Source organism: Bactrocera neohumeralis, chromosome 5 (assembly GCF_024586455.1).
Source record: "Bactrocera neohumeralis isolate Rockhampton chromosome 5, APGP_CSIRO_Bneo_wtdbg2-racon-allhic-juicebox.fasta_v2, whole genome shotgun sequence".
Taxonomy (NCBI): domain Eukaryota; kingdom Metazoa; phylum Arthropoda; class Insecta; order Diptera; family Tephritidae; genus Bactrocera; species Bactrocera neohumeralis.
The window spans coordinates 78,813,482-78,835,382 of record NC_065922.1 but is presented as its reverse complement, the minus strand read 5'-3'; the positions used below and the strand labels follow the sequence as shown (position 1 = coordinate 78,835,382).

General features: G+C 38.5%; 1 protein-coding gene and 1 long non-coding RNA gene across 4 annotated transcripts in view; one reads left to right on the top strand and one right to left on the bottom strand.

Moving 5' to 3' along the window:
- Positions 1-21,901, top strand: part of LOC126760300 (uncharacterized) — a 63,094-nt gene that overhangs the window by 413 nt on the left and 40,780 nt on the right. The gene's annotated exons all lie outside the window — the stretch shown is intronic.
- Positions 9-21,584, bottom strand: LOC126760264 (unconventional myosin-XV). 3 transcript variants are annotated; one of them, XM_050475758.1, is made up of 8 exons: positions 21,139-21,584; positions 20,953-21,076; positions 16,513-16,742; positions 8,602-15,513; positions 2,129-2,658; positions 1,819-2,062; positions 614-1,753; positions 9-534 (listed from the first exon to the last, which is right to left on the bottom strand). In XM_050475758.1, the coding sequence occupies exons 3-8, from the start codon at positions 16,636-16,638 to the stop codon at positions 367-369; spliced, it is 9,120 nt and encodes a 3,039-aa protein (XP_050331715.1). In that variant the 5' UTR covers positions 16,639-16,742; positions 20,953-21,076; positions 21,139-21,584; the 3' UTR covers positions 9-366. The 3 variants fall into 3 exon arrangements, with proteins under 3 accessions (XP_050331715.1, XP_050331717.1, XP_050331716.1); XM_050475760.1 differs by lacking the exon at positions 20,953-21,076; XM_050475759.1 differs by lacking the exon at positions 20,953-21,076 and having other exon boundaries at positions 21,412-21,584.

The window sequence follows — 21,901 nt, the reverse complement described above, 5'->3', positions numbered from 1 at the left end:
AAAAAAAATTTAAGATTATATGAATGTATATTTATTTTTTCCATTCTCTAATTATTAGATATGTATATTTATAATGTACTGTATGTACATAAGAATTTATAGATACTGTAACAATTTGAACAAATGAAAACTTTATTTATAGCAGATATACGTATGTTAGTATAATATCCACCGAGCCGCCGATCAGATTGTATTCTTGTATAGCTGCTCACATTCAAGAATTTTGCTTCCGATAAAGTCAATTATCTTAAAGAGCTACAAATATTACTATAAAACTAGATATAGATATTAGAGAAATAACGTTATATAAGATTGAAATCGTATAGAATTTCAATTTTACTGCGAAACAAACTACTTAATTTGAATTTAATTCAGTTCTCGTTTGTCTCTTTGGCTAATTTGCGCCATTGTTATATATTGCCGCACGAGTCGAGATATCTCATGTGCTTGTTCAGTTTGGACGCGTATAACGCGTTGCTGCATAAGATTGCCCACTTTCATGTCCAAAAAGAGTGCACCGTCTTCCGAACGCACCTAAAATATTTGAGTTATTAAGTAAAAATGTGAAATCAGATTTAGGTACACACATATGTATGTATGTAAGTGTACTTACTTTGCGTGTGGAAATAACTTCCATGAATGGCCAGTGCTGTAATGTTTCGTGCGTGTTTGGATCCAGGAATAGCACACCGCGTCTATTTAAGGCCAATATCAAATCACGCCACATTGGGTTGCTGTCTTCGACGTGGGGTCCCTCTTCGGCCCAAATGCGTTTCACCGCAAAGAAACTACTGCCGAACAGAGGCCACGCAGATAGTACCGTAAGAAATTGAGCTTTTACTTGTCCAGGTGTTAATCCAGCAATTTGTGGCCAAGCTGATTGCACTAAGCTTACCCATTGTGCAGGACGGATTTCTCGAACACTAAGCGCCGGTTTGGGTAATAGAAATTTGATTTCTTTCATAGCCGGAACATGTGTTAAATCAGCAGCACGATGAAGTAATGCTGCTATACGTGCCATATCGCGGACTATCTCTGGAATTGGTACACCGTTTCCAGGTAGTTCTAATAACAAACCCTCTAAGTAATCTGGAGCCACTTGATTAAAGAGTACTTCTACGTATAGCGGCGTTGGTGCTGGTTCTCGTTTTAAAGGAAAATGCCAAACGGATCGGCAGAATATTAAGTAGAATGGTTGACCTGATTTAAGGAGCTCCGTGGTAACGTCTAATATATATTCATCGGCTGCCAGGGGCATAGTAAAAGCGTCACCTTGAACAATGCAGTATAAAGAAAATTCCTGTTGTTCAGCTTCCGACTCCACACTCAGTAATGCACAAAGTTCGGCAATAACGTCAGCGACCACAGTGGAGCAGCGAGTGTTTACTACGCGTTCCGCCCCTCCAGGTAGACGATAAATTTGACGACGCGCTGAACGTCCAGCTGACACAGCAGTAACTTCCTCAACACTAGGCACGTTTTTACGCCCACCGCAGCGCGCTGTTTTACGCAAATTGGCTAGGCAAACTGCGGCGGTGCCATGACAAGAACGTCGTCGATCTGAAGCTGCTGATGTCAAGTGTTCCATTAAGTAAGGGCGTAGCGCATCTGAACAACCAAAGTATGCTGCTAAAATGCTCAGTAAACGCCATGCGCGTTGGGCGGAATCCGGGCATGGAGAGCGATTAGCAGTCGTTTGTTTCATCAACTGACAGTATACTTCGTCCCGCAGCGCCAAATACTTGTGGCAATGCTATAATTTTTTTTATCACATTTAAAAGCTGAACAAGACCACAATATTTTTATTTTTTAACTTACCATGAGCACAGTGTAAACACATTTGACTTCGGTAAGCTCAGGATCGTGCGGTATATCGCCACAATAGCGTAAAATACATTCAAAACATTCAAGCGCCAAAGGTGCCAGATCATTGGGCAACCGCAGCAACGGCATACGAATCGGAGTTCCTTGCCATTTCACCAAATCTGCATAAGAAGGTGTTCTACGATCGGCATGATCTCGAACGGCATCGCGATTATTCACACGACCTTCAGGGTATTGACTGAAAAGTGAAAAGTTTGGTAAATAAGAAAGTATGTTGAAAGCATATGTGAATAAATTCCATTACTCATTCCGGAAGTGTTGCATGGCAAATTGAAGAAGAGAATATTTAGTTACAGATGGCGATGGTCCATTGCTGCCATTTGGTTCCTCTGTCAAATAATTGGCATCAAGCTGATGTGACATCGAAACGTGATTGCTACCATGTTGAAGTTGTTGATGTTGCTGCGTATGTTGTTGTTGGGTATTCGAGACTTTACGCGTAGGATGCAGGTAACTCGATTGTTTTGTGAACTGATGACGGTCCGCAGTAATTGCCGTTGATTCAGCCTCGCTATCCATTATATGGTGTGCGTCCTGATGAACATCGACCTCTGTGTCGACACTATGTCGTCCATGTTGCATAGCAACTGACTTTTCCATGTTAATTTCATGGCCACTTGCAGAGGTCATTGCTACAACATCGTTATGGTTATTGACCGCGTTTCCATGTTCACGGTGATTGGATTGGCGCGATTCCAAACGTTCAATTGGAACATTGAGTGTTTGTGCAGCTGCACGGGCACCCGAAGATAGTGTAGATGCTTTCGATTGGCTCTGAAATTTGGAAAATAAATGTTACCGTTATGAAGTCATTCATATATGTACATATCAGTGGCCAAAAACTGGTCTATCGAAGCAATTGTGAAAGCTGTACACCACTTCAAGAAAATAAATCATGCAGTATTCAAACAAACTGTTGAAACAGTAGACATAAATGTTAGTTGAAGTGTGTATGCACGTATATTTGTAACGGGTAACCCACGCTCTTTTGCATATTTAACTATTTACAGCGCGGTTTGATCAAACCGACAATTTTCCGTGGAGGATACAAATATATATACAGGTATATAGGGATGGGTATACATGGGTGATACTTCCTCGTTTAGAGTTCATTCGGACTTTTTCCGTTTTTTTTTTTTTGTATTTTAAGTTTGTCCTTTGGCTAAAAAGTTTTACCGAGTCGGTGTTTATATTAATGCTTGTTATTAACAATGACCAACTATGTCGGGGTAAATTAAGTAATATTAAACATGAAAAAAGTTATAAAATCAATTTCATGCTTTTTAAATATTGCTTAGTTTTTTTCCATATTCATTCCTCTTGAACATTCTTTGATAAAATGCCTTGACACTAAGGATTCTGCCCTAAAACCTTTTTGGGTATTATCTGTACAAACGATGAAAATGTGTTTACACGCATATTTTTAACGGCCTAACTTATTACATTAAAATGATTTTTATTAGATGAGATATTTTTTAAACTTTGTTGTTAAATGATCATGGCAACAACACGAACTGGGCCAGTTTCAGCAGCACAGCGTATGTGACCGTTATGGTGCGTCCTAGTGACTTCACAGCCTAAGAGCATTTTATACTAAGCAATTACACACACAAATTCATTCATAGACACATTTATGGTGAATTGGTATATTACATATGCACATAACTACATACATACATACGTATACACACATAAGAGTACAATGAACATGTTTATGCGTCCAAATACATTACATCTTAAAGTGTTGCGTTTTTTACTAGTGTTCATACTTATACATACATATGTACATATGTTATGAAGCTGTAGCTCACGGCTGACGGTACGGTACGGGCACCGAACCGCTTCAACAATGCATTTCACCTGTACGCAGCACGTCCAGTGAGAAAATTAAGACTGTGAATTTAATTTCATTTATTCTCGTTCACTTTGATAATGAAATAAATATATGTTGCAAGTACATATGTGATACAACACAACGGCTATGAACCAGTCTGAAGTGCGAATTGCGGTTTGCGCCGATGCACCAAAATGACCGTTCAGTCACAACACTGACCATATTTATAAACTCATGTAATTTCGTTGCTATTCGGATCATTTTCATGCACCTGTAACTTTCTATTTCATATTTTCAAGTTAATTATTTTATATTCGAAATGTAGAATTGAACTCTGCTCTGTTTGCATCTCAGCTAATTAATTTTTGGCCTCCATGCATCCCAGGCCATTGATATATATGTACATACATACATATGTCTGTACAGGCAAACAGCATATCAGCATATACATATGTGCATACAACCGCTGTTTATGTATTATATGTCATATATGTACATATGTATGCATATAGTATAGATAGAAACAATGAATTATATACTAACGAATCAAAATAATAATTGTTCTCGAAGTTCAGCGAAAAGAATTTCATATCCGTTTCATACATCGTTATTATTATGGTTAAATTGTAATGATATTACTGTAGTATCTAATGGCACACTTCAAAATAGATGTTCCTACAAAATATCTGCTAAACGCAAACACATCATATATAGTTTGTATACTATACATACATATGTTTGTATATCAATATTTTCATTATACCCTAAACAGGGTATATTAAGTTTGTCACGAAGTTTGTAACACCCAGAAGGAATCGTCGGAGACCCTATAAAGTATATATATAAATGATCAGTATGTCGAGCTGAGTCGATTTAGCCATGTCCGTCTGTCTGTCCGTCTGTCCGTCTGTCTGTATATATACGAACTAGTCCTCAGTTTTTAAGATATCGTTTTGAAATTTTGCAAACGTCATTTTCTCTTCAAGAAGCTGCTCATTTGTCGGAATGGCCGATATCGGACCACTATAACATATAGCTGCCATACAAACTGAACGATCGGAATCAAATGCTTGTATGGAAAACTTTCACATTTGAAAAGATATATTCACGAAATTTGGTATATGTTATTTTCTATGGCAACAATGTAATCTCCGAAGAAATTGTTCAGATCGGTTAACTATAGCATATAGCTGCCATACAAACTGAACGATCGGAATCAAATGCTTGTATGGAAAACTTTCACATTTGAAAAGATATATTCACGAAATTTGGAATATGTTATTTCCTAAGGCAACAATGTAATTTCCGAAGAAATTGTTCAGATCGGTTTACTGTAGCATATAGTTGCCATACAAACTGAACGATCGGAATCAAGTTCTTGTATGGACAACTTTCACATTTAACAAGATATATTCACGAAATTTGGAATATGTTATTTTTTAAGGCAACAAAGTAATCTCTAAAAAACTTGTTTAGAACGGATTACTATAGCATATAGCTTCCATACAAACTAAACACATAGTTACTAACATAAATGCACCTGTGAAGGGTATTTAGCTTCGGTGCAACCGAAGTTAACGTTTTTTCTTGTTTTTAATTAAAGTAATATAAAATTACAGTAGAATTGTGTTAAGTGCAGTAGAAGGGATATTTAAAAGTAACAAATAGCTGCAGATAATAATTTTACCTCTGTGAGGCTCATTGTTTCAAATCTTGCCAATATTTCTTTAACAGATACTTTGCATTCGCCAGGTTCCTCGAGAATGGTCTCCATTCGGCCAACAGAACCACTACTTGCCAGGCTTGGACGTCGCTTAGTTGATATTTGCGTTTGATTAGTGGTGTTGTTAATGCTACCGTTATGGGTATCATTATTACTGTTTACATCAGCAGTAATTATCGATGAATTTTCATATCCATTTTCTGGATTGCATTGTTCATGACAAGCTTCCGTGTTTTCATTTCCGTCCGCCTCAGACCCATTAATATAACTTTGTTGCGCGAATTCGGAATCATTATCTTGACAGTTTTGTTGTTTTTGTTGCATAGAACTCCAAGTTTTTTCTGGAGAATGATTTAGTTGCACAATCTCTCTCTTATTGTTATTATTTGTATCTCTTTGGTATTTTCCGTTTTCACTATTGTTAAAACTGTTATTGCCGTTACTATTGTTACTATCACTGCGGTTACTATATGTTTCACATCTGTATATCTTGCCAAAAGTTTCGTTGACATTCTTTTGACTATCACTATCACCAGAATAACCTTTATCGTCACTAGCTTGCGTCCAACATTTCTCTTCATCATCCTCCGCACTCCATGCATTTTCAAAGTCAACGTCATGACTCAGAGAGGAGCATTGTTCATTGAATTCGCGAATTGTCTCGTCTGTTAATTGATCCAAATCGCTACGGCGATGTACCTGAACAGCAGTTGTACCAGTTATATGTGCAATTTCCGCATCATCCGAATCGGTATAAATCAAATCTTGATTATCGAACGCATCTTCCACATCAGTTAGCTGATTCAAGGAATCTAAAGATGCCGTTCGCGTCAGGGTGTCATCAAAGGTTTCTAATCCTTGCTGATTTTGCTGAGTGGTACACTCCACACAAGAATTTAAAACGAATTCCTCCGACTGGAACGTGCTCGTCACACTGCTACGTCCATCTATTCGAGATGTTAACTTCCGCCCAGGAAGTAATGCATTGCTTTGGAGTAGCTTAAAGTTATTAAATTTGTCATTGTTCATTTTATTGATCAAAGACTCAACTTTATTGACGATACTGCTGAATTTATGGTGAGATGAGCCACTACTGTGGCTGCTTTGAGATTTAGAAGAAGACATCGATTGCGCTTGAGATGACATTTTTGCTACGTACGGCTAAAAACTTTAAGAAATTTATAGTCCATTTTTCAGACACATATTCATTATACGCATGTGCATATGTTTCGACAAATTTAACTTTAACTTCATTTAAATTTAGTGGCACACATGTCTGCAGGCATATACATATGTACATATGTATCTATATTTCTTTTGTTTAAATTGTATCTAGCATCTTGTTTTAGTTAACTTTGCTGCAAAACAAGTGAAAGTTGTATATGCGCACCGATTAGCACCGACCGCACACCAAAGTCTCTGCGCAATTAAAAGGCCGTAATTGGCTAAGTAACCGACTGAGCTGCTTCGCGGCACTGTCAACGAACTCTATGCGCGTACTAGTTATTGTCAATTGACCAAATACCAGCTGCTGAACATCGCAATTACGTTTACGCATTTATTCGATCGAGTAAGAACGGTTTCAATATACATAACTTGCAACACTTTGTCTATGATGTTCACTTTTTATTATTTTATATATGTATATTCATATATGATGCAGCGGAACTAATTGCACTACAACCGGATATACAATAACCTTATGTGACAGTTACGAATCGTTTTATTATTTTACGCGACTGGTTGCCTGACCATCTCTCATCCCGTTAAAAATATAAAAAAATCTAATAATACCAATTGTTGGAGACTAAAAAAACTTTCTGCAGCTATGTGATTAAACGGTAAATTTTCCGCACAGCTGTAGTAGCCACCGAAGCTCGTTTGTCGCAACTAAAGATTTGAAAATCGCGGAGCACTCACTTGACCATTTCACTAACCAAGCAATCGTCGACAGAAAGCCAAGTTGCGGCATTATATAAATACATATACACATTGTACACTTATGCATGTATGTATGTGCGTCAGTGGATAGCTGTACGTGGCTTAATACTCATACGAGTGTGTTTCAGTGCACTTTTTTGTCGAATCTATAGACTCGCTTACTGTGCCCACGATCAACTTTGTAGCTAGCAAAGAGTCAGAAAATGGTATCCGTTGTCTATATATTTGTACACGCATGTATGTGTTTGTGCATGGATAGTGGTATATGTACATATATACTTATATTCAAACACATACACAAATAAGTATGTGTGCATATGCAGAACTCGCCATTACATTTGAAATACTTCTGACATTATAGATGTAGCGTTTTGGACGTGTGCTCAGCCCGAAAATGTGGAAATTTAATTGAATGAACTCTATTTTTTAGTTTAATTTTGATGCATGGAAGCTTTCATATTTTGCTTGGTAAATACATATTAATTTATTCATGAATGCATAATGTTTACAACATTTCCAACTTCGTTCACATACATATATGTATGCTTAGTTGTAATATAGGTGAATATAAAAAAATAGGTGTTATAAACAATATAATAAGCTTACCTAAACTGTCATAATTGTTGATTATAAAAGATTGCATCTTTAACTTGCGTACTCACTTGTGCATACCTATGTGATATACATATGTATGTAAGTATGTGGGCAATTTCATAGCACAGAGATACAAACATACATACATATGTAAAACACAAAAGGCTTTTTGGCCATGAAACTTTGCCTTCACAAAATACTAGCTTTTATCATTATCATTTGAGACTTTTATTTTAATTGTAAAATTTATGAATAAACCTATTTGATTCGTCGTGTGATCAAGCCGGTTTTTGTATGGCGCAATTGCATAGGACGCTTTAGAAATCAGTCGCTTTATAATCATCGTTTGTTTACAAATTTGCCCGGCATTTCGCTTCCGTCGGCTATTGTCAGTCTATCAATGTGTTTATATTTCTCATTTTTGTTCTTAAAATATGCATGTATTTTGGGACGACATATCAACTAGTAAAATATTTTCAATTCTGCCAGGTATTAATACATATGTATTAGTACAATTATTTTTATGGATATTATAATAAGCAGCCTCTTTTTGTTCTATTGAATACATTTTTTATATACATATGTACATACATAGTTGGTGTGTGAGAAATGTTTGTTCACTTACCTTGCGATACTCTTGAACAAATGTGGTAATCATCGCCTGAATAGAGGCCGCCCGAGCTGCATGCAATGCCAAATGCTCTCCACTGCGTATATTTAACTGCAATGAAGCAGGTCGGGGCAGTGTGATTGCATTTTGAATTTCGCTCAATGAAATGGCTTGCACAACAATCAGATATTCTGCATCGCGGCGTGCTAAGTAAATACCGTTGTGGGAAATACCCATTATTGAAACATCGGGATACTGTGGAGCGCCCTGTACTGCAAATAGACGAGCAAAATACAGTGGCCAACCGCGTGCCATGTCGATCAGATGACGTTTAACCAATGCTCTAACATTTTGACTATATATAGTCTCAACTGTTACGCCATGCCCGTTCAGCATACTCACTGCCACAGATTTCTCTTGTGGAGAAATGCGTAAACAGGGAGTGATTCCAAAAACGTCGGCTACCACCTGTGAGAAAAGTAAATCCAATGCAATAGGTGGGCCTATAGGTTCATTCGGATGAAAGACCTCTTTACGGACACGTAGTCTCCATGGCACCCTGTTATATGTGAAACACGCAGTGGCTGGGCTTTTAATGGACGGAGGGGCTGGTACAGGAGCTGGTATAGCTGGCAATGGCCATTCGTCGCCACCATCAGTCTCTTCTTCGCGACGTGTACTTTGTGACAGTTCTGTGGATGCAGACGATTTTCGCTTACGTTCTTTTTCATATTTTTGTGCCATATGTGTTCGAAATGTGGCGGGACCTGTGATTGGGGCGGGATTCATGCTGACTGAAGCAGTGTTTGGTTTCTGGTTGGTTTGCAAGGAGGGTTGCGAAAACTTACGTTCCATTTGAGAAACTATGGATGATTTATCAGCGCGTTCGACAGTAGCCATTATCACCTTGGGTGGCGCCGGATGATATACTTTATTGCTCTCTTTTTCACGTTCAACTTGTCTTATTTCGTAGATACGTTCTCGTTTTTCACGCTCCTTTTCTCGATCGCTACCACTTGAAGATGGACCTTCAACTTCTGCTCGATCCCAAACAGATTCTGAAAAGTCATCGCGATCTCGGGAACGAGATCGTGATCTGGATCGTTCTCGCTCACTTTTAATTTCCTTTTTAAAACTAGTTTCATACACCATATCTAGTTTGGCCGCTTCGGCACGTCCCCAAGAGTCATATGTCTCCTTAGAATCATCAGAGCCATTCCAGTTATGGCGAGCTCCAAAAGTGTCTCGATCTTGTCGTTGTATAAATGCTGGAATATCTTTACCATTTTGACTACGGAAAATAACGTCATCCTCCTCAAAACCGAGTTGGGTTGGTGGTGTTTTTGGAGCAGGGGGTGGAGCTGGGGGTGCAATTGATGGGGGGCGTATGGGTGGCGGTGGAGCCGGAACGCTTGGAGCTGGAGGCACACCAGTTGGCCAAATTGGTGGGGGAGAAAGCTTACCCTCCATACGCTCAATTTGTGAACGCACTGAGGGCAAGTCCTTATCATGTTTGCTTTCAATATTCAGAAAATGTCCACTTAGTTGCTGCTGTAACATCAGTTTTCTTGTATCTTCAAGTTTAGCTGGGGTTCTCTGCTCTGACTTGGTACTAACCGTTGAACGGACAGAATGACCAGCAGTTACTTGTTCCAATCTCTGACGCATTTCAGAACTTAATTTTAGTTTGCCAACACTTCCAGGTGGGGGTCTTTCAGCACCGATTTCGAAGCTCTTTTTAGCAACTTTCGTCGTTACTAATGTTTGCTGTTGTTGCTGTTCAATAACCTCCTTATTAGAAATTTTATTTCCGGTTGTTTCGATCTTAAGAGTTGTTCGCACCATTTGAGCATGCATTTGTGGCATATTAGAAACAGGGGATGGGCTATTAGAAGTATCGATTTCAAATTCCTCCCATTCCATGGCTGAGCCAGTCAATGAACCGTTACTGCTGTGAAACTGTGATTGCGGTGTAGTTTTTCGTTGAGACTGCCGCATTTTGAAAGCAAAAAAGTCTTCCTCAGTTTCAAACTGAGGGGCATCCTGTGGTGGTGGCCAACGCCACTTCCCTATTCTTACTGTCTTCGCTCGACCATAGGGATCAAGAAAATGTCGTGTTTCTGATGGATCTTTAGCTTCTATAGGTGGAGGCATAGGCGGAGGCGGTGGAGGTGGTATTAAAGATCCAACACTTTCTGAGGAGGCTTTTCTGTTTCGGTCGTTCTCAGAAAATTGAGAAATTCTGTTTTTAACACTTTGTTTTCGAACATTATTTTGAATTACTGGTGGTGAAGGGTTTACGTTAGTCATTACATTTTTTGTTGTGAGACTGGTTTGCTGCACTGTTGTTAGCACGGGTACTAAGGGTGGAGATGTTGTACCCGTAGGTGTATCCTGCTGGCTGAGTAATGTTTGTAAAGCTTGATTTTGTGCCAGTAACTGCTGTTGAATTTGCAAGTTTTGGGCCATTGCAGATTGCAGAAACGCGCGTTGAACTTGTTGTTGATATAAATTAGGATCCGTGTCAGGAGGAATATTAATCATTTGCATAATATTATCCGCATTTGCAATCATGGGGCTTATTGGGCTAACCACCGGTGAAGTGACGAAACTAGAATTAGATGTGGATTGTGTGTGTGTGGTACCACCCCCTTTAATGATCTCTATTAGTTCAGCTTGTTTTGTTAGTGTGTTAACTGCTTCATTGATAAATATCGGCTTAAAGAGACCCGTTATGTACTCATCCAAATTATTAGTTGATGATTCGTCATTACCGTCCTTTTTATCGCCACCGCCTTTAATTTTTTCGCAGAGGGCATCCACATTTGTAAAAAGGTCTACAGACGATTGAAGAGTGTTAGGAACTTCTAAAAACTCGTAAATATCAGTTGAGGCTTTAGTATTCTCTAACTGTTTCTCTCCGCCTCCTCGTATGCTTGCTGCCAATGATCTTGCATCTGATAATTCATCCAAAGATCCATCTAGTACAGGACTAAATAAATCATCAAGGAATTGATCGACATCCGAAGCTTGGGATGGTACACGTACGCGACGAACGTGCGAAGCCAACGATGGCGCTTCACTTGTGTCTGACATTGCTGAGGAACGAGTTGCATACTCGGATTTTTCCATGTATTTGCTAGAGTGAGAACCAGCATGTGATCGACGACCAGCATGTTGCGACTTTTGATAGCGAGGACCAGTTTCTTTTCCCATAGGCGTCAAACGCTCTGCAGAGTGATACCTATCATTTAGTCGACTTTCAGATAGACCAAGATTTGTTAAGGGTTCAGGTTCAGGAGTTGGATCAAGATCAGCAACATCTCCGGCTAGTAGGTCATCTAATGATTTTGATCTATTTTTTTCTTGTTCAAAATATCTTTCATTAAGTACGGAACTTCGTGACAACAAATCTCTTGATGTTTTCCTAACTGGCTGCTCTATTTTAGGCTCGGCGATAGGGGATTCTTTCGATGTACTCTGTTTAGCTTTTGGAGGTTCTGGAGGTGGAATTTGCGGCCTTTTAGGGCTATTTGACTCGGATTCAGGCATATTTGTTCGCACAAACTTAGCACCAGTTTTAAAAAGATCACTTCGAACAGCAGGGAAGGCTGGACATAATTCTTTTTCTGATATTAAATCTAAAACGTAGTCCAAACCACATGAATCAGTGATCAACTTTCCATCATCTAAGACGACTGTCCAGCCACGATTTGTTATCCCGAGAGTAGATATAGCCAGGGAGGCTGCTTCTTCACAAGTAGTCCATGAATCAATTGCAACAGTTTGAGAAGTATCATCTGGCATCGTCAAAGATACCGCGATATCCGACATTTTTGAGATAGCTCGCCATTCAACCCATGATGGTACAAAATTTCGACAAGCATTTGCCTGCGTATTATTTGAATTGCGTAAAATTTTTTTCAAAAGGAGTTCCTTCATTGATGATGGTGCATTGTCCATTATGAATTTCATCAAATATTTACTAAATGCAGGACCAGGTTGAAAGCATGATAAACAGTGCGCCATCAATTGCCATATACGTTGGGAGTTGGAATCCTCTGCGTTATAAACTTGATTACATAGCTGAACCAATATCTCATCTCGTAGCCCGCGAGAGGATAATCCTTTGTGTACAATATAATCTGAGAGAACTTTTTCCTTATTTCCATCTAAAGTTTTATCATTTGTCCATCGAAGGATCAATTTGAATACCGCCAAAGAATCTTGAAAATCTTGGTCTCGCGAAGCAGCTCTTGTGAGAAACGGTGTTGCAATCGGTTCTCGTCGTGGTGATAAACGCATACCATTGCAATATACGGAGCTGAATTTACCAAAAGAGAATTGATCCAGATCCTTTGGCAAATCTCCTGCTACAGGTGGCCCTGGTACGGTACCAACTACTTTAACAAGATGGCGATCGCCATGCACAGGAGTCCAACCGTCTATCTTTGAATAAATAAAAGCTAGTTCCGCTGGTATGTCCAAATAAGCTACTTGGCTTCGCTCTATATGCTCTCTAGCCAGTTTTTTGGCTTCTCGTTCTTTCTGTGCTTTTTGCATTTCCAATCGTCGTTTATAATCAGCCTTAAGTTTAGCAACTCTCTTTCGATCCATCTTGCCTCGCCATAAGGACTGAGCCTGAATTACACTCTTCTTAAGCTGTGAATATTTGTTCGATTCACGATGTCCCCGCCAAGTTGATTGAATCTTTATAGCAGCTTTCTTTTTGCGGAACATATGACGACGTACTAACATGCCGCGAACATTCTTTTGTATAATAACTGCTGCTGACTTGAGACGATCTGAACGTCCACTTTCTAACAGTCGATGAAGGGCTTCTCGTAGAAATACACGTGTTGCACCTAGTTGGAAATCGGGTCCTTCTATACCGGTACGTGGAAGAGACTCCAGTAAAATGCGACACAATTCACGATATGGTGTACCACGAGGAAGTGGCGTACGTAGAAGGTGGCGATACCTTTCAACAAAGTGTTGAAATTTCAAACGAACTGGATAACCCTTTTGCCTAATTTGAATAGTATCAAGCATACCTAAATAACGTAATTGTTGTAGAACACAGGGCATATCCATCTTTAATGCATGTTTTTCGTTATTCGGTTTGATGCAGCGAACGAACCAAGGATTGCAACGTCCCATTGATTGAAGAAGCTGCTGCAGCGAGTCGGAGAATCTAGCCGCAACTGTGGGTGTACGTGGTTTCATTGTTACAAATCGACCATTGCTTCCCTTTGGAAGAGTTTTGCCGGAGTCACGTTGAGCTCGCAATTGCTTCGTTAATTCCACCACTAACTGCAATTTGCTCGATCCCAACAGTTCCAAAACATCACTTCGCAAAGCATCTCGGTTTTTATCTAGAAATCCGTCAACGCAATACCATACTTGGCCTGCGTAATGTGTTATACCGAATTCTTGAGCACCTATTCGTGGTCGAGAATATAATTCATTAAGGGCATGGTTATAGTGACACTTCTCTAAGAAACTCATATCTGTTGCACGAGGAAAATTGGATTCGTCGTCTAATAAGTGAAATATACCAACCGGTTTTTTAGCCAGCAAATGAATGACTGGTAAATTGTCGTCCCATGTCAGTGGCGTCCACTCAAGTCGCTCGCGTGAATATTCAGCTTGTTCCAGTTTAAAAACATGTTTATTGAAATATAATTGAAGATTTTCATTCGCATAATTTATACATAACTGTTCAAATGAGTTCTCCACAAGATCTTCAAAGCCAAATATATCCAAAATTGATATGCGATGAGCGTCATGGGTGCCACCTTTCTGTACTATAGAGTTTATACGCGATACCAACCAATTAAAAAGCCCAGCATATAATGCTTTGGCAAAGGCGTCTCGTGAATCTAGCGCCTGATCAATACCAAGGGGAGTGTGCAAACGTTCCGATCGAGCCTCGGTAATTCGACTAGTTAGTGCTCTGTGAAGTCCATCAGCAGATATATGCAACAAATGTGCCGCCCATTTGATTTCAGCATCAGATCCAACTTCCACACCTTCTTGACCGTGACGTAGTTGGCGACGATGAAAATACACATTTCCCAAATGTAGCACCGATGCCAATACTCGTATAATCCCCTCGCGTTCTCCTTCTGAAACGCCTAAGACTTGCATGGCGCTTTGAAGTGAGTCCCAATCCACTCGTCCGGGGGCGCAGTCTGTAGCACCTTGATTTAAGTAAAAATATTTATCAGCTTCAAGCAGACCATATTTTGTCCGCTCAGTCTCCGACAACCCACCAAGCATTTCATAGAAAACGTGATAATTTCTCTCTCCAGGCGCCTGTGTCACAATACGCGACTTTTCCAATAGGTATTGCGTAATTTTTGCACCAACAATTGCTCCATTTTTAAAGTAAACCTCAAGATATTTCCCAAATCGGGAACTGTTATCATTGCGAGCTGTACGAGCATTACCAAAGGCCTCCAGCAGTGGCGCTGCCTCAAGTATCTGTTCAGCAATGACGGCTGATGCCGAACCACCACCCGGTACTACAGCAGCCAAATATTGCATTACTAATTTAGTTGACTCTGTCTTTCCTGAACCAGATTCTCCAGATATTACTACCACTTGTGGTGATGGTAATGCAGCATGTGCAGCTGCACCTATGGCAAACAAGTGTGGTGGCATTGTGCCCAAAGGTTTTCCAGCATATTTCTTAGCTACCTCTAGTCCATAAGAATCGGGAAACATTTTATATGGATTAACAGCAATTAAAATGCTTCCAGCGAAGGTATAAATGAGACCTTTATCATAGCGCAGACGTAAGTTCCATAGCAATGAAGCTTCGTGTAGATCCTCCAGCATTGTCATATCATCTACACCACTACTTCCAAGATCTTGTCGCGGTCGTAAATTTCCCTCTCCTGGTTGCAGTGCAAATGTCTGGGCCTAAAATAGAAAACAGGAGTAGTATGATTAAACTTATATTCATATTATTATTATAAGCTGCTTGAAAACGAGTTTTGCATCGTGTGTATAAGTACACATACATATGTATGTAAGTATGTGTAATGTTTTGGATATTCAACAGTTACGAACGTGTTTTGCTATGACATCGCTGCAAATTGTCGAAAGCTTTTTCACAGACTGCGGGTAACGATTTTTTGCTTTGCGTTCCTGATCATGCCGTTGCTTTAAGTGCACTATCGCAAGTTGAGTGTTTGTAGAAGGAACATTCTCAACGCTTGGTGGCCGCTGACGACGCTGTATGTGAGGCGATAAAATCGCAATTGACGGCGATGGAGCCGGGCTGGGCGTGATGGAACCGCACCGCTGCCATGGTTCTAGATGAAAACGCACAATACGCATGCTTATTTGCAAAATATCGAAACTCTTGTGTGAAACTATTTCTTAAAAAAATGATAGACAACAGACGCCGCGCGAAAACTACGTGTCTACACTTTGCAATGTCAGTCAGTAGAGTGGACTGTTATTAGTTTAAAAGAGACATCGGCAATTGTCCAACTGAAGATGCCATGCAGCAACTACTCTCCACAGCGCACTGCACTGCACTCTTGTTAGATAAAATGTATAACAAAACTACGTATATATTAACAGCGCTGACCAAGATGTGGCCAAGAAACGTGTTGCTGCTTAACACAGCATTCCGGTATTACGGCTAAGAGTTCTTCGCTATACAGATTGGATTTGATGTTTTGATTTTGCTTCGGTCTCATGGCGGCATTGCTCATGCACAGCGACTCTGTTGCACTGTTAAAGTCTCTTTGATTTAGAGCATATAAACAAAACAAATATCAAACTTCTGTATGATAAGGTCCAGGTATTTTTGTTTCCACATTTGCTAAAAATTTTAGTTTGTTCTGTACGATGTTATACCATTGAATGTTATAGATATTTACTGATAACATAAGTACTATATTTACTAACCTTTCCTTTGATGAGCGCCTGTACAACAATTACTTGAGCAGCACGATGCACCTCTTGTATTTCGCCTGGTATGGGATGACCCACGCCGGGGTCAAACCACACCAAATCACCTTCCACCCAATCCATTTCCCCCAAATATCTGCCTTAGCCCCTGAGTAAGAGTACAAGTCGTCTTTTAGGTATTCAGTAGAAATTTACTTTTTTATGTTAATTGTTCATTAACTGCATTTCTGAAAGAAACGGTTTTAAAAATAATTTCAAAATTTTTCATGTATAAATATTTGTAAAATGTTTTCTAAAAATAATCAAACACATTTTGGGCGGTTAATTTCTGTTTACTCATATACATACCACTGAGTCAACGGTATAAACGCGTACATTGCTAGCAAAAATTCGTCTTAAACCCAACGCTAACCAGCAAATAAACAAACCTTCTCACGTCGCTTTGGCACCTTTCACACTATTTACACACTTTCACCGTCACCCTACGCATCGTCAATTGTTCACCACTGGCACTTACACATAAAAAATTCATTCATTTGAATTATAATTGCTAGATTCATTTTAAAAGTTTGCAAAACAGCAAAAATAAGAAAAACGAAAATTTTTGTATGTGTGGGCTTTCATTGCTGAGCGATATAGGCAAACTTCAACATTTTATAGATATGATGCACCTATGCTAGTGACACCCACCGAGATGTCCATTATTTCATGTTGTGGGCTGGAATATTTAACGGAGGCGGTACGACATATCTATGGCGCAAAATGGGTGCAGTTCAATCATTGAATCAGCAATAATTAATTTTGCGCCGAATTAATTGTTCGATTGCTATATATGTATGTATATTTACATTTAACATAATGCACACTATGTCAACCAGCTGCCATATTTTTGCGCCTGTTTGTCGAAATCAATAGACTGAAGACACAAACTTCCCGACCTTTTTTATTCCCATTATCAATTGGAGTTGTGTATATACATACAATTGCTTGCCAAGTGAAATTAAACAGCAATCTCACTGACTCCTTTAATATTCCAATGCACACTCGTAGTTCATTAGATCTTTTATTCCAATTTAATTTCTATCTCTTTCAACACTCGTTTTAAGCAGTGATCAGAGCTACCACAGACCTAAACAATTTAAACCAATGTGCAAGAAATCGAGATATAAAAAACTTTCACCTGTTTGGGTTCGAGTTAATTGTGGAAGTAGGTTTTACACATTTCACTGCGTTAAATCGTGCTTAGATAACAAAACACCGAAATATGTTTGACAAATGCCTTCACTTGTATATTAAGAATGCAAACTGGTAGATTTTCGAGTTGACGTAGTCTAACAGTATGCATACCGATCATCGGACAGAGTAAAGCCGGAATCGGTGCAGAACTTGTTTTTATGGGCAGCTGAAATTTGAGTGCTGAATGCTCTTTGAACAACAGCTATGTAAACTACTTGGTACAACACATACAATACAATGATACAAGTGGTGTGTTTGAAGAGAGGATATTTTCGGGCGACGTAGAGAGTTGGTTTTGCTTCAACTGGGAGCGCCACCATTGAACATCACCGTTTAACATTGTTGTTCGACCGCATTCCAAAGCAAAAATATCAGCACTTGGTGTTGACAAAGAATAGATCAGAAAATGAAATATGATTTCGAAGTAAATATTTACTAATATTGTTGAAAATATTTTTCAATTATTGTGTGAATCAAGAAATCACACTGATATTAACTTAAGTACACTTTATATAGCAAAAATTATATGAAATTCCAAAGAGCAGCTAGTTTTGAGATAGTAATACAAACATAACTTAAACCGTCGTAATAAAAGTGGGAGCGGCGGAGGCGTATTTTGTCTGCATCTGCCGAATATTGTTAATTATTGACTGCATAGGTGGATTTTAAAGCTTGACAAAAGCTCAAGGCAAGAATCTACCAAGTATGTACTGAGGAGTTAATTATATGGACGTGTTCAGAAGGAAATTATTAATTTTCAAATATGAAATATGAACATACATATGTGGAAAAAATGTTCCATTTAGTTTGTCTACTTTAGTATTTAATTCATAGTGAGCTTACTTTAGGAATTTAAAGTTGGGATGTTACATTGTGGGGCAATGTCCCAAGTTAACGTCGAGTAATCGTTTAGAAAAGGCGCGTGCGCAAAGAAAGTGAATTAATTCATTTTGCAGTCAGTTTCATTTGTTGCATGCCCGTAGACCTTCGTGCATTGCTTAGCGTTTATGCCAACTATTCATATAATGCAAAAACAAAACATATATATTTATGTACATAGGTACGCAGGTGTTTTATGAAAAAATCAACAAACATAAAAAAAAACAAATCTTAATGAAATATCCGAATTGAATGTTATTGCCATTCTACATGTTTGAAATTAGACATTGGGCACTGAATCATATTGGCATATGTAAGTTGCTAATCGTTTTTATCAGTAACACTTGAGTGCGCATCAGCTATGTATTAACGCTCAGTTCAACACGCGACTGTGTCGGGGCAAAGTAAGATCAACATATTTTTTTCGCGAAGTCAATATTAGTTGTTAACTGCTGCGTGGCCGCATGAAATACACTTGTAGTTTCTCAAATATAATCGAAATTATTTGCATCTGTTAAAAAATACATGATAAACAGCATAAAAAGAGATGATTAGCATTATTAAGAGTAATGCAAACATGCCAGGCACCGGGGGAATTGAACTCTTTATGAATTTTAATGTATACAAAATAAAATAAAAAAGCGAGAATCGATGGACAGTAATGAGAGAAAATATGAAAATTGGGTCACGAATTTTAGTGCGACGATATGTAGCCCCGACTCAAAAAACAGCCAATAACAGTATTCTAAAACAATCAATTATTTAGAGCCCTCTGTTACAGTATATACATACATATATATGATAGCATAAAAGAAGTATAGTACAAAATTCTCTGAAAAGCTTTACCCCAGAAACTGCATGCCCTGTTATGAGTCAAAAATAAAAGGCACGCGCCTTGTCCATTTTTTTTTATCAGATCTCAAACCTTCGGTATGTTATATTCAAGCAATACCCATTGCTCATCGAATTGATTTACCGTTCCGCAGATGGTATGGTAGTCTATTATAAATATAGTCGCAACGGAAGCAAGAAAGTCGGTAAAGACAATGGCGGCGTAACAGCGCGAGCCTTAGCTGTCTACTGTATGTGCCAGCGCATTAGCTGCCTACAGTTTGTTGCCCTTTGCGATTTCTCTGTCCATATATCTTCGCTCAATGGTGCGTTTAATGCAAAACATTCGATCGGTGTTGTTGTCTTTTCAGTCAATGAGTACGACTGTCACTGATAATTGGTCAACAATTTGCTACACCGTAAAGTAGCTGATACTCATGCATTTGGTGTTAAGCGGTTAAATAGTGATCACAGTCAATTCATAGAAGTACTGATTACTTTACAACGACAGTGACTAAAAAAACGTTAAAAGCTAAAAATTGAAAAGGGATAATAAGAACACAGGTGTACCAATAGTCTCGGGTTATTATATGTACTCACGATATAAAAGCAACACGGTAGCTGCATGGAGTTCACATATGCTTGAATGAGAATTTGATAACAATAAGAAGGTACACCGAAGCAAGGGAAAACCTTTTTTAACTAATATTATTGCAAATCAAATAAATAAATAAGTCATATTAACTACTGACGCATTTTAAATCTGATAAACTGAGCTTTCTCCACCCTCTCCCACTAGAGTTCCACAAACGGAGCACCTGCTCTTTTGCTACCTCTCTTTAGCGCTCTATTTGTAATATTTTTATTTCACTTGCCCTAAGATGAGGTTAACGAAATAAAACTGCAGACACATATACAAGAATGATTGTTTGTTGGGCACAATTTAATAGTATAATAGTAATACCCAAGTAGTTTCTTAAATATTGTAGACCTTTTTTACTTTTACGCGCATAAAGCTATTAACTGTTACTGCAATTTAGCTGTCGCTGGTGGCCATTGCTTTTCTAGAAGGCATTGAAGAAGCGGAACCTGTTCAGTTGTATGCTATTATTTATTGCGCATGATTAACGGTTGAGCCGCTATTCGATGGTTGATTATTTAGGTAAATCGGTATTTAGTTATTTTGTGGACTCCCCTATATTCGATAAATGTATTTCTAAGTAGCAGCTTTATTGTAAAAAAAACATAGCTGTGTTCACTCACATTATTAAGAATTTTTAATCATGGAAAATGAAAAGTTTAATAATTTCAACTTCCATAACTTCATATTTGCTTTATTTATCTAAAAAGGTGGGGATAAAAGTAAAAACGAAAACAATAGAATTGCAAGGTATAAAACTAATATACATATGCATATGTAAGAGTGCATGCAGTTGTATATATTGTTTTACACATGAGATCAGGTCACAGCAGGGCTTAAAAAATACATACTTGATCAACACCAATACACAGAGAACTAGTGAGATCGCTCCGATAGCATGAGCCACTGCCACGAAGTTAAATTTTCGTTCGTTGTTGTTCAGTTAAGGTGCGATAGCATATTTCTATGTATTTACTTGAAAAAAAATTGTACTCGATTAGTTATTAAATATGTATGTATAAACTTAACCGTCACACCTTTGTGTTGTAAACCAAGAATACCGTGGGATTATATGAGGAAATGTGCTCCAAAACGGATATTTCCTTTTTGTGTTTAAATTTAAGCCGGCCGATTATATAGACTCTTTTCGTGTGGATTGACTCTTTTGGTGTATTTTACCGATTTCACTACGCTTATTCGTGTGCGTTTTTAAGAACGAACATTTGTTTCCACACATGGATGTGGTTGTTACAGAAAAATATATTAATATTATACTCTTATTCACACATAGAATTTTTTCATTCACTGACCAATATTTGCTTTATTTATGTACGTATACAGCTTTGTACTTTTGTATGTATATGTGTGTCGTTTGAGATCTTTTCAATCCATTACACTTCTTGTTTTTCTAATTAATTTGCGACGAGCACATACAACGAATCCGTTCGAAAGTCAGCAGGTAACTGAATCGTTGAAGCCATCTCGATCAGAAATAACTTGTTAAGGCTGCCGCCATAACTTAAACTGTGGAATGTAGGCAGGTTCTTAGCCGACGTGATTTGGAAGAGAGCTCACTACAAAGTTACTGGCTCACCTGTGTCTCACCAACTCACAATAGCATATGTTTATTGGGTTGAGTTGAGACGATTAAGCGAAAATATCTTCATTCATTCACTCTGTGTGTGCGCTCAGTGTCTCTCTCACACTACATTTATAAGCTATTGTCACTACATATATTCGTGTACCTACGTCAGTAGAGACTTCGCTCATATTACCATCAGGTTTTCTAATTCATGTCTT